Source organism: Cololabis saira, chromosome 19, assembly GCF_033807715.1.
Source record: "Cololabis saira isolate AMF1-May2022 chromosome 19, fColSai1.1, whole genome shotgun sequence".
Taxonomy (NCBI): domain Eukaryota; kingdom Metazoa; phylum Chordata; class Actinopteri; order Beloniformes; family Belonidae; genus Cololabis; species Cololabis saira.
This window is the reverse complement of record NC_084605.1, coordinates 29765964-29777973: the sequence shown is the minus strand read 5'-3', so window position 1 is coordinate 29777973 and position 12010 is coordinate 29765964. Positions and strand designations below refer to the sequence as shown.

General features: G+C 43.3%; 1 protein-coding gene across 4 annotated transcripts in view; it reads left to right on the top strand.

Moving 5' to 3' along the window:
- Positions 1-11576, top strand: part of dock1 (dedicator of cytokinesis 1) — a 237588-nt gene extending 226012 nt beyond the window's left edge. For all 4 annotated transcript variants that reach the window (XM_061709031.1, XM_061709030.1, XM_061709029.1 and 1 more), the window contains exons 47-52: positions 3599-3736; positions 5828-5970; positions 6235-6433; positions 7546-7720; positions 8468-8619; positions 10689-11576. In XM_061709031.1, the coding sequence (XP_061565015.1) occupies positions 3599-3736; positions 5828-5970; positions 6235-6433; positions 7546-7720; positions 8468-8619; positions 10689-10784 (903 nt within the window). In that variant the 3' untranslated portion in view covers positions 10785-11576. The remainder of the gene's footprint in view (positions 1-3598; positions 3737-5827; positions 5971-6234; positions 6434-7545; positions 7721-8467; positions 8620-10688) is intronic.
- The last annotated feature ends 434 nt before the right edge of the window (positions 11577-12010 follow it).

The window sequence follows — 12010 nt, the reverse complement described above, 5'->3', positions numbered from 1 at the left end:
ATATCAATAGCACAAAAGAGACAATGGGAAAAACCACATAGCCTACTGATTAAACTTTATAAAAACTCTGGTAGAGAATTACAAACTTTGTGACCAAAGCAGAAAGAAAGAGGGGAATATTTTTAACCTCCTGCTACTGAAATACAACAAATGTGGAGAGATCTGCTGGGTTAGGGATATAGCAGACCCGTGATTATCTGCTGTCCAAATTACAATTTTTTAGACTTTGCCTAATTTTTTTCAGGTTTTTTGAACTAACAGTTACATAAAAGGTGATTAATGTACCGGGTCCCATTATTTCATTATGTCTTCTCTAAATGTTACTCATTTTCAGAGGAAAGGCTAAGTATTTTCATCCTGATCTTGTCATCTTGTAATTGTCCTCTTGTGTTGCAGTGAGCTTGGCTTTCAAAGCAGCACCAATACAGGCGTTTTAACAACAATATGTGGGAATAAGACTCTTTTTTGTTTTTGTCTTCATATTTGCAGCTTCTGTTCTACCACCATTCATTTATTTATGTGATGTAAACCTCATCCTGATAGGAGAAGCCAAGAGATTACACCCGTGTCTCTCTGAGACTGCTAGAATGGAGTAAAAGCTTCTTAAAAAAGTTCCTACATGTAATTAAACAAGTGAAAATGTGTGCGTGTTGGCATTGAGCCTAAGTGTCTTACACAATGAGCTTATCACTGTGCACCACCAAGCAGGATTCTGTTGCCATGCCGCCACTCAGTTGCACTCAATCATCTTAAGGTCTATAAAAAGATGTGGGTATCCTGGGAGACGTGAATCTTGCCTCAGCTTTCACTCTCACTGTTTTTTTCATGGCTTTTTCATTTTCACAACACATCATCGTTCTGCCTCTTCTCCCACTTTTTCCCTCCTGCTCCTAACCCCTCGTCCCCTCTGCCTCTCTTTCCCTTCCTCCTCTCGTACTGTTCTCTCCTCCAAGAGATCCCAGCAGTGATAGTGATGAAGGTGCTCAATATCAGGGGAAATCCGTGCACCGTGTGCGAAACCTCCGCTCATTTATCTTTCGGTGCAGGAGCTCGGGCTTTGTGCAGCACAGAACAGTAACACTGTAATACCTGCAACGTCTTCTCTTTTTCTCCTCCAAGTTGATCTGCTCAGTTTAAACCTCCATCCCCAGATGCTATTGGTGCGGGCTATTACGTGGATGAGCGCCTAAAGCAAGAGTACAGATGTGCCTTTCCTGCTTTTCTTGTTCATAAGCCCATCTTATGGCGAAGCTCGTGTAAATAAAACATGCACAGTCAAAGTTTATTACAAAAGGTTGCATCACAGAAGTGGATTGGTGTTGTGTGCCGGCAGAGTGAGCCGGGTTCTTTCTGCAGTCTGTTGTGAGGGGACGCTTCGCCCCCAGAGAAAAGGAAGAAAGGCAAGCTGGCTCGAGGGAATCGCAGGGTAACTCATCCCCAGTTTTCCCTTTCACTGGCCCACCTGTCAGATACTTCACACACTCCTTTGTTCCCTTTGCTCAGGGCTCTGGTGAAAGTGGTAACAATACAAGCTTCTGCGTGACATATATTTTGCAGTTAATTGTTGACTTTTCTGGCTTTGATTAGTTAATATAGAGGTTTGGATGAAATCCCCTATTAATGTTGCTCGTTTTTGTGTTTACTTATTCATGGGGATGATTACAGAAGCTGCTCTCCATCCCATTATACTATAACTGTATTCCACTTACAGCGTTGAGACACTCGGGGAATATTTCCTTACAGTTGCTATGGGAGAGAAGCTCTGCTGTAACAACAGCTGACTCTAACATCTTTGCTTGTTTCTAGCGACTTATTGTGCAATTTGTCACTGCCTTACCCACGCCAGGGACGCCATGTGGCCCAGAAACAGAAACACCCCCTCTCGGGGAGAAAAAACACTGACCCAGCAGAGACGATATTCCCGTCACTCGGCGCTCGCGCTCCGAGGAATGATGCCTCCTCCTTTTTCTCCACATTCAGCCAGAAACGTGCTCTCACAATGAATGTGTCACTGGGATTCCCTAATTACAAGTTTTCAGCAGTTTCAGCTCCTCTCCTTCCACCTGCCAACGTCTCTGGCATGTGTGGAGATTCAGCCTCTTACAGTGTGAGAAGCAGCTGTGAACTTGACAGGGTGCTTTGCGTCATTATTTGCGTCAGTGCTGGAGATGAAAACATTCATCACAATGAGCGCGTGCCTCATGATGGAGGCGGAACTTTCTCATGGCCGTGTTTAATTTAAATGTAGGGATGAGGTGATCTTAGTTGGAGCAGGGGAGGGGAGGGAGCGTCATGGCAACAGCCCTCGTGAACATAGCTTACTTTCACCTGTACATACACACAAGCTGAGAAACATTCAGTACCTCTTCTGAATATGTGCAGCTGAAGGCTTGGAGGTCATAAAATCAGTACTGGAGTTGAGGGGGGATGAGGGGGGATGGCATCCCCCCCTTCCACCTGCCTGCTGTGTGCTGTTGACGTCCCCGACCCCCAGTCTGGCCTTCGGCAGGAGGGTCCCCCCTTATGAGCCTGGTCCTGCTCAAGGTTTCTTCCCTCCTAAAGGGGAGTTTTTCCTTGCCACTGTTTGGCTTAAGGCTTTTCTCCCACTAAGGGAGTTTTTACCTGCCATTGTTTATATAATAATTGCTCGGGGGTTTATGTTTATGTTTATGTTCATGTTCTGGATCTCTGGAAAGCGTCTAGAGACAACATCTGTTGTATTAGACGCTATATAAATAAAATTGAATTGAATTGAAATAAAAACGGTCAAAATCATCCCCTTCTGTAAAACTGCCATCCCCCCTTTCCATCCCTTATGTCATATCATCAATGAATGTGGTTTTACTGCTATTTCAACATTTAGAGTCATCACCAGAAAAATAACACCAGAAAAATAACTTATTTGACAATTTTCACCTGTTTCAAGTGAAAATTTACTTGAAACAGGTGAAAATTGTCAAAGTAGAAAAATCTGCCAGTGGGACAAGATTTATCTTCTCATTACAAGCAAAAAAATCTTGTTCCACAGGCAGATTTTTCTACTAATTTTAAGTGAAAATCTACTTGAAACAGGTGAAAATTGTTGTTTTTTCCAGTGATGAGTCTTGTTTTAAGTGTAATGGGACATTTTAACTAGAAATAAGACAAATATTCTTGTTATGATTTTGAGTTTTTGCAGTGATCCATTTTACTTATCCTGTGAAGGACAGAGTCATATTGATAAGTTCAGAGAACTGTTTTTTATTGTTGTGTTTTGATGTATTTGATGTAAGCCCAGTGGATATTTAAAGCTTACAGAAGGCTGCATTTAACTGCTGCTATGTCATTCCTGCAGTATTTCTGCAGGTGTTTTGGTCACTGCTATTATTTGTAATATATTATATTATTTGTAATCAGCACAAATTATCTGTCCCCATATGATAAAATCCACCATCCCCCCTGATTTCTTTTTACAACTCGAGTACTGCATAAAATGAAATATCTGCGGCGAGGCAGTGAGATGTTTCCCTGATAGATGCAGAGTTGGCATATGGCTTGCTGTCATCTCTCTGGGATCTGTTAGTTGATGTTTTCTCACGCTGTTGTTTTGTTCTGCCAGATACCACATCTCGCCGAAGGTGTTCGTATCCATGGCGAGAAGGTGACGGAGGCGCTGAGGCCCTTCCACGACCGCTTGGAGGCGTGCTTCAAGCAGCTGCGCGAGAAGGTGGAGAAGCAGTATGGAGTCAAGACTCTGGTAAGAGCTTTTTCCTGTCGTTATTTATTTATTTTTAGATTTAAAGGAGCATGAGGCAAGAATAAGAAATGAGACTCATTAGCGCCACGACGACCGTCAGGGTTCCTGCAGCCAACAGCGAAGCCGGCACGGGAGCGCGTGTGTAATCACATGTGATTTTCAAATCAAGCTCTAAATATGACTTACAATGTTATCTTACCTGGTCAGTAGGAAATGAGCCATGTCAGCATCTGTTTTCAGTCCCAATTCAAGTTGAAGCTGCCTCCATGACTCAAACGCATATCCAATGTTTACTCGTGCGCCGCCGAGAACGCGCATGCAGCGTCATGTGACGTCACATCCGCAGCCCAGCGCGGGAAATTCCGGCCTGGAATTGCAGCACATTTTACAGCACACAGCCTGTTCAAGGCAACGGAGAGATACACTAGAGCAGTGGTCCCCAACCCCCGGGCCGCGGCCCGGTACCTGGCCGTGTGTCATTTGGTACCGGGCTGCACAGAGAGAAAAAAAAAATATATATATATATTTTTTTTTTTATTAAAAAACAATTTCTGTAGAATCCCCAACTGATGATGGTTGACTCTCAAACTGATGGTTCACAATGTTTTTATTCCTTGGATGTAAATACACTGCAAACACACCGTAAGAGCTATGAAGGAATAAAATAAAAATATAAAAATAAAATAGTTAGTCTTTCTACATTCATATAAGTTTAACTTAAATACAGACCGACGCAGCTGCTCGCTCGGTTGGCAATAAAGCTACCACAATACATGACCGACCAAACTCAAGCTGGACATAAATACGGTATAAAATTTGCACAAATCCTCATCAGCAGGTGCTTTTTGTGTCAGTTAGGCTCCACTTTAGCATTCCTGACACTTGTTTAGTCTTTCAGACACACTTTCTACTGCCGTTAAACTTTTACCGTTAAAGTCCGAAGCGCCGGAGGTTTACAAGGTCTCGGTGAGACGCCTTCAAAATAAAAGCACTAAATATCGATCTACTTAATATGTAACAATAAAATAAAAGCCTGGCTTTAAATAACGTTAATGAGAAAACAAACATAAAAACACATTTATAGAAACACTGATATTATAGGTCATTTACAATTTCCATTATTTCATTTTATTTCTTCAAAAATGATGTTTATTATTATTATTATTATTATTATTATTATTATTATTATTATTATTACTACTACTATAGCGAAAATACCACAGTTTTTAATGCCGGTCATTTTATTTAGTTTTTATCAGCTACACCTTTAGATTGGGCCGTGAAAATATTGTCAGACATTAAACCGGTCCACGGTACAGAAAAGGTTGGGGACCACTGCACTAGAGGGCTCATTCTTTTTGGTTTGGAACGCTTCATCTGACATTATTACTAGAAAACTTAAAACGTATACGCATTTTTTTCATAAATCCTGCCTCATGCTCCTTTAAAGAAAGCTCTGTTCCTTCAATCGACAGAGGATGAAGTTATTGTGCATAACTGCAATGTTAACTACAATGATCCTAAAGTACAATCACGATAAATGGCAAGCAAGTGACTTTGAATTTTCTGAGCCATTAGAGCGTGCATGTTGCTTTTGTGTACTTTTCGTCGTTGTTTCTTCCTGCAGAGGCTGCCTCCAGTCTCTCTTGTTTACCGATTTAATTGTTGCTTGGCCAAGCATCTCCCTCCATCTCGCCCGAGGTTCAGGGGCGCTCGCTGCGTTATTGGGAGAGGGTGGTGACCTTTCAAACAAAAGAGAAGCCATTACTTTCCAGGGTGTGATAACGAGGGTCCTATCAGATGTGTGATGGCCTCTCGCTTCAGTCGAAAAACACTCTTTAAATGCAGACAATTTATCTCTGCTTTTCTATTTGAGTTATTTTTCCAAACCACCGGGACATTTCGATGCGCAGCGACACACTCTTCCTTTTTTTCCTCCGGGTATCAAGTTTGAGATTATTCTAAATGGACAAACTTTAACCCCTGCTGACTGGTGATCGAGTTCAGCGAGCTGGACAGTAACAGACGCACCGATGGCATCAAAGCAGTACTAACGTTTGTCTCCGTTTGTCTCCCCCTCTGCGGTGTCAGCCGGCAGCAGATGAGCGGCGGGGGCCTCGTCCTGCCTCGATGGTGCGCTCCTTCACCATGCCCTCCTCCCAGAGGCCGTTGTCAGTAGCTTCAGTTACCTCCATCTCCTCCGACAACTCCCCCTCCAGGCCCGGCTCAGATGGGTAACACATGCTTCACAACTCTTCGGGGCTGAAAACACCACAAAAGATGCAGTTTCTGTCATTTGAGTAGATGTTTTGAATATCTGCCCTCCAACAAAACCAATCAAAGGCCTCAAATTTAAAAACGAAGTGAACTTCGAGAAGACACTATAGTGCAATAACATTATCTTTCTGTAATTTAAAGTTCAAAGTTGTTCAAATAAAAGAAATAGTTGTATTCCAAGTGGTTGGATCGGTGCCAACCCCGTCGTATTATTTCTGCAGCTTTGCTCTGGAGCCTCTACTGCCAAAGAAGCTGCACACCAAGTCTCAGGACAAACTGGACCGGGACGAACCTGAAAAGGAGCGCAAGGAGAAGAAGAAGGAGAAGAGGAACAGCAAGCACCAGGAGATCTTTGACAGAGAGTTGAAGACGACAGAAATCCCGATGCAGCCAGCTGAAGCTGTCATCCTCTCAGAGACGGTGGGCTAGACTTCCTTTGATCTTCCTCTTTCTTCTCTTTGTTTCTCCGCTCTGTTCTGTGCTCTATCATCCAACATTGCAATGATTTGATGAGAATGTTGTTTGAATCGAGATCAAAGTGTAATAAAGAGAAAAGCAGTTTTTTAATTAATGAAGAAATACAGTCTTGCAGATAATTCTGTGATGTTCTGCCGCAAAGCGTAGCATGAAATTTTCCACTCGCACAGAAGTCACATAGTAAACAGTGTGGCTCACAACTGAGACCCCTGCTATGTTTTCTGTCGTTCCTCTGAAGATAAATATTGATTTGTCTTTCCTACCAAGAGGTCTGTTAGAAACCATAATCATAAGCTGCTAGAGCATCTTTAGTGCCTCTGACCTCGTTTCTGCTCTTGTCGTGATATTTTTCCTCTCCGTTCAGTCCACTTCCATCTCCTTTAACACTCATCATCTCCCCGATTTTTCTTTTGTTGTGTCCTTATCTGGGCCGTGCTTACATCACGCCTCAGATCCGCTGTGCGCTTTACAGCAGAGGGACTGAGCTTAGTCCAAGGGCAGTGGCGAGGTCGAGGTCAAGAGGTCTGTTATAGATCCATCAGTTGCTTTTTAAGGTCTAATCTTGACCTCAAAAATTATAAATGAGTTAGTTTAGTACTTCTCTGGATAAAATGTGCCGTTATTTTCAGTTTCTCCCTCGCGGCCCGAGTGTTTGTGTTTGCCCAATTAGAAAATTGTTTATTAATACAGTGCGAAATAGCCCCGAGGACATATCTTTTTATATTCAAATTCCAGTCATAATAAAGTGGAGAAAACATGCTCTTGCATGAAAACAATTGTTTTTATCCGCAAATAACATGCCGTGACCCGACGAGCACATTCATCCAAACGGGTTTCTCCTCATGGAATACAGATAGACAAATGGCTTTTTTAATATGCGTGTGGATGCGCACACAATAATGACAAAGATGTGGAACTCACTTTGTTGATTTCATCACAGGCTCGGCTCATTTGCACAGTCGAAAATTTGATCTCAGGTTTGTTTGTTGACGTGAATAATTTCACTTGCTCATTAATGACTCAGCCTGTTCCTCTCGCCCTCCGCGATCACACAGATCAGCCCTCTGAGGCCTCAAAGACCGAGGAGTCAAGTTCTGAACCAGATGGGCGGAGACCGCCGCCTCTCCGTTTCTCCCGGGCCCCCGTCTTCCTCCGGCTCCTCCTCCTCACCGGGACCCCCACCCATCACACCCCGGAGCAAAGCTTCCTTCAGTCTACACGCTGTTTCCAGTGAGAGCAATTTTTCTTCACCCTCACTTTTTTTTTTTAATCTTTCACTTCTTAAAAATCTGTGACAAACTTGTTAGCAAACAGTTGTGTATTTACCCAGGAACAACAGAGCCGCACAGTAAACACGTTCACTCTCTTTTTAGCTGCGTTCAGGGGTTCCACTGTAATTTTGTCAACTCTTGAGGGAAATATCTCGCACTTCAGCTGCTTTATTGTGCGCTGGCTAATCTGACATCAATTTTGGCTCGCGCAGCTGTTTGCCGGTGGCAGCCGTTAACGGCGCCCAAGTGCTGGAAAGGTGGCGTAGAATGGATTTTCAGAGCTTCTCTGCTGAAAACAGTGAAAAACACTTTTTGCAGGCATAAATGAAATTTTTGGGAGAAGGAATGATTGAAGTGAAACTTTTACTTTATAGAGCAGGGGTGAAAGTCGCTGCAGAGCTCTGTGAAGAGGACGGAGGCTGCAGTCGGTTTATAATTACTTCCGCTCATTGCTAGTCACACGCCTCTCAAAATTTCACAAAATGTAATAAATATTTTGTAGCCATACGACAGTTTTTAATATTTTCTTACTCTCCAATGTGTCATTTCTTTTCTGTTTAATCATTTTTTCTTCTTTTAGTCATACGGTTATGCTAATCCCTCAGAAATGGGCCCTGCGATGTCCGCTGGCTCCGAGTCCTCCCCTGAAACAAACGTTGGTGTGTTTAGATGATGAATGTGAGCTGATGGGTGCCCTCTCGTGCAGGTCTGGAGCTGAACGGGATGGGATGTCCTGACAAGGGTGAAACCCCGCCGCCGCTGCCGGTGAAAGGCAGCACAGCCGATTACGGCAACCTGCTAGATAATCAAGACTTGACGATTCCCTCGACGCCTCCGCCGCCCCCGCCGCATCAAAGAGTAGGTGTTTTAATTAGGGCTGCGAGCGGCTCCTTAATGATGTACGGCACTTGTAATGAAAGACGCGTCCGCTACTTGCGCTTGACATTTGGGTCAACCACCTCCACAGTTTCCTGCTTCTGTACATCCTGTACGTCACGTGTGTGCTCATGTCTCTGTGCAGGTTTTGCACTCTCATCGGGGCTCGTCCCGGATCTGTCCGTTGCGTTTAGTAATGTGTGTCACTGAAGAGTGGAGGCATCAGTCACTTAGCAGCTGATACCTGCCTGTCTGCCTTGCTGTTATTTATACTCGTCCCGCCAGCCGCCCTGGTTCTCAGACGTGATTGATTGGATGATTACTTTACCTCTCACATCCATCAGAAGCTCTCCAGCTGTTAATCAGCGGCCCGTCTGTCCACACTCTCCGAATTCCACTCAAGTCATCCTCTCGCCTCGCCACTCCTCTAACTAATCTTATTTATTCACTGTCACGGCCAATGGACGGGTCGTAAAACAGAGCAGGGGCACACAGTGTGGCAACAGACTGACGGTAATGTAGTAAAAGCACATGTTCTCTGAGAACGAGCAGCTGCACTTCTCCATTTACGGAGGCAGAGGTGAGGTCGTTGACGAGCATCACTCCTCACGTTCAGTCTCCGGTGTGGACTCAGGTGCTTCAGCGGTGACAGAAAAACTTGAAGAGCTGAAGCATTTTCTGTCTGGAATCAATAAAAATGCACTTCCACTCGTTGTACACATTAAAGAAAAAATATCAGTTACTCACCAGTGTTGTGATCCCCGACATAAACCTTGGCTCAAAAGAACCAAAAATGGAGAACGCGGAGCAAGCGGTGCGCTTTGAGGGAATTTATTCCTGTACAACCATTTGAAGTGAATGGAAGCCCCAGCCTAAAACAAATAAACGGACAGACCACAAAGCAGCCGTGCGAGGGGCCGTCAGATCTGGGCTGCTCACCTAAATACCCCAAAAATCCAACCTAAATAAACCAAAACCAGAAAACTAATGATCGGTAACTCCCAAATCAAGAGCCTAAAACAAAACCAACAGCACCTTGACACAAAGACGTGGACAACAACAACTGAACAGAAGACACAGGCATTCTGGTTGCAAACCAAATTGGATGCAGTGATTGGGAAATGCTTTAAATTCAAGTATTTGATTGTAGGATGGGGGATAAACATCACATGTTAAACATAAAAATGTATATGTTGAATTCGCTACTTTTAAAGGAGCATGAGGCAGGATTGAGGCAGGATTTATGAAAAACATTTGTATACGTTTTAAGTTTTCTAGTAATAAGGTCAGATGAAGCGTTCCAAACCAAAAAGAATGATCCCTCTAGTGTATCTCTCCGTTGCCTTGAACAGGCTGTGTGCTGCAATTGTGCCCGGAATTTCCCGCGCTGTCCTGCGGATGTGACGTAACATGACGCTGCATGCACGTTCTCCCCGTTCTCCTGTGCCGGCTTCACTGTTGGCTGCAGTACCCCCGACGGCCGTCGTGGTGAAGGGTGGCGCTAGAGAGTCTCATTTCTTAAAAGGAGCCTCATGCTCCTTTAATAAACTAATTTTCAAAAAGTTAAAACAATGCCAAAAAAGAACAATTAAGAGATCAGAAATTCCAACTTTTAAGGGGAATTGTGAAAGAAAGTTTTGAGTTTCCTGACGGGAACCTGAGTTTAGGAAGTTGTGGTTGATTCCCAAGTACCAATAGCTTTTATTTGGTACTCTAAGTCAAAGTATTGGGCGGCAGAGAATTGTTGGTAAATGTCTTATATCAAAAAACCCTGCGTATCTGAATATTTTGAAACCCGGGTACCCCAGGAGCAGTTGTCACTTGCTATAGACGCCCAAATATGTCTTCACCTACAAAAACAGGGAATTAATTCTTCCCTCTTGTATGTTTCCTTTTAGAAAGTTGTTAAAGTGTTTACGCTAATCCTTCCTTTATTTCCTGCTTTAAAAGACTCCCCGCTTAAACTGGTTGAGCATTTTTTGTACTTGGTTTCCCAGATTGTTGTATTCTGAAAACAAAGATTTAAGTGTCTTTCCTCCGTCTGTTTGCAGCACATTCCACCCCCTCTGCCAAGCAAGACCCCCCCTCCGCCGCCTCCCAAGACCACCAGGAAACAGGCCTCCATCGATTCAGGAATTGTACAGTAAACAAAGACGCTGAATTTAGGACCAGTCAGCGCAACAAAAACCGCCATCAACAGTGAGCGTTTCCCCCCAGAAGAAATGGTTGTTTTCACCCACACGCTCCTCGCCCGCAGCCCCGGCTTGACAAGATGAATACCTCACCGCAGCCCACCCCCTCTTATCATCTTTAATTCTCTCCTTTATTCTTTTTGCCTTCTGTTTGACAACGATGCAGTTTGCAGCACGGTATATGTTGCACGGATGAATAGCCGACGGCGTCTGTGACGACACCAGACCACATCAAGCTTTTAACTTGACATGAGATTGTGCGACGACAGATAAGCTTGGACCAAAAGTTTTCCAATACTGACCCGCTCTCGTGTATTTGAGAGCACACTGCTCATTAAAAGCATTATTCCAGTCTCTTTTTAGCATATTCCCACTATGTACAGTTTTTTGTATATATAATTTTATTTTATGTCATGTTTTTTTTGTATGTAATTTTGATCAGGACTCTTTTTGTATTAACATATCATTAGATTAAGAGGCATTTATATGAAACAAAAAAGGGCTTGTGGTTTGAATTGATAAGGACTTTACAGAGCTGGTATTTGAAAACCAACCGTGGATTTTATTGGTAAAATATTTGGAGTGCACATACAACTAACTTCCATCTCTCTCTCTCTCTCTCTCTCTCTCATCGTTCAGTCCTTGTCCTTGATTGCTGTAACCTTGGATTTCAGTAATATTGACTGTACCCGGTTCACTACTGACATGACTTCTGAATAAACTTTCAAATGTATGTATTTTTAAAAACCAGATGACTCCCTCATTATCGCTGTATGCAGCCTAAGATGCTGAAAATAGATGTTTGCACCTTTCAGGAGACACTGGGCAAGCAGTTCTTCTGCTTTTGTTTTCCTCACTTTAACTGAAAACTAAGAGACAAAGCGTTCTGCTGGCAACAGCCTCCGCGCTGTCAGCCTCTTCTAAGATTTTTCACATCAGGACCAAAAAACAGTCTTCTCATCCCTACCAGGGAAATTTAGGCTAAATTAGGTACATACAATCTTTGATTACCAACAGCACATGACGTATAACACCGCCTGGTTACTTTTTAGCCAAGAATGTAGTCAGTACTTACTCTTTCCATAGAATGGAAGAAATAAACTTGACTGATCAAGTGTAAGATCTGCTATATGATCAGGTTTTCACCATTCGGATGTGTTTTAATACAACGTTAGGTAGGA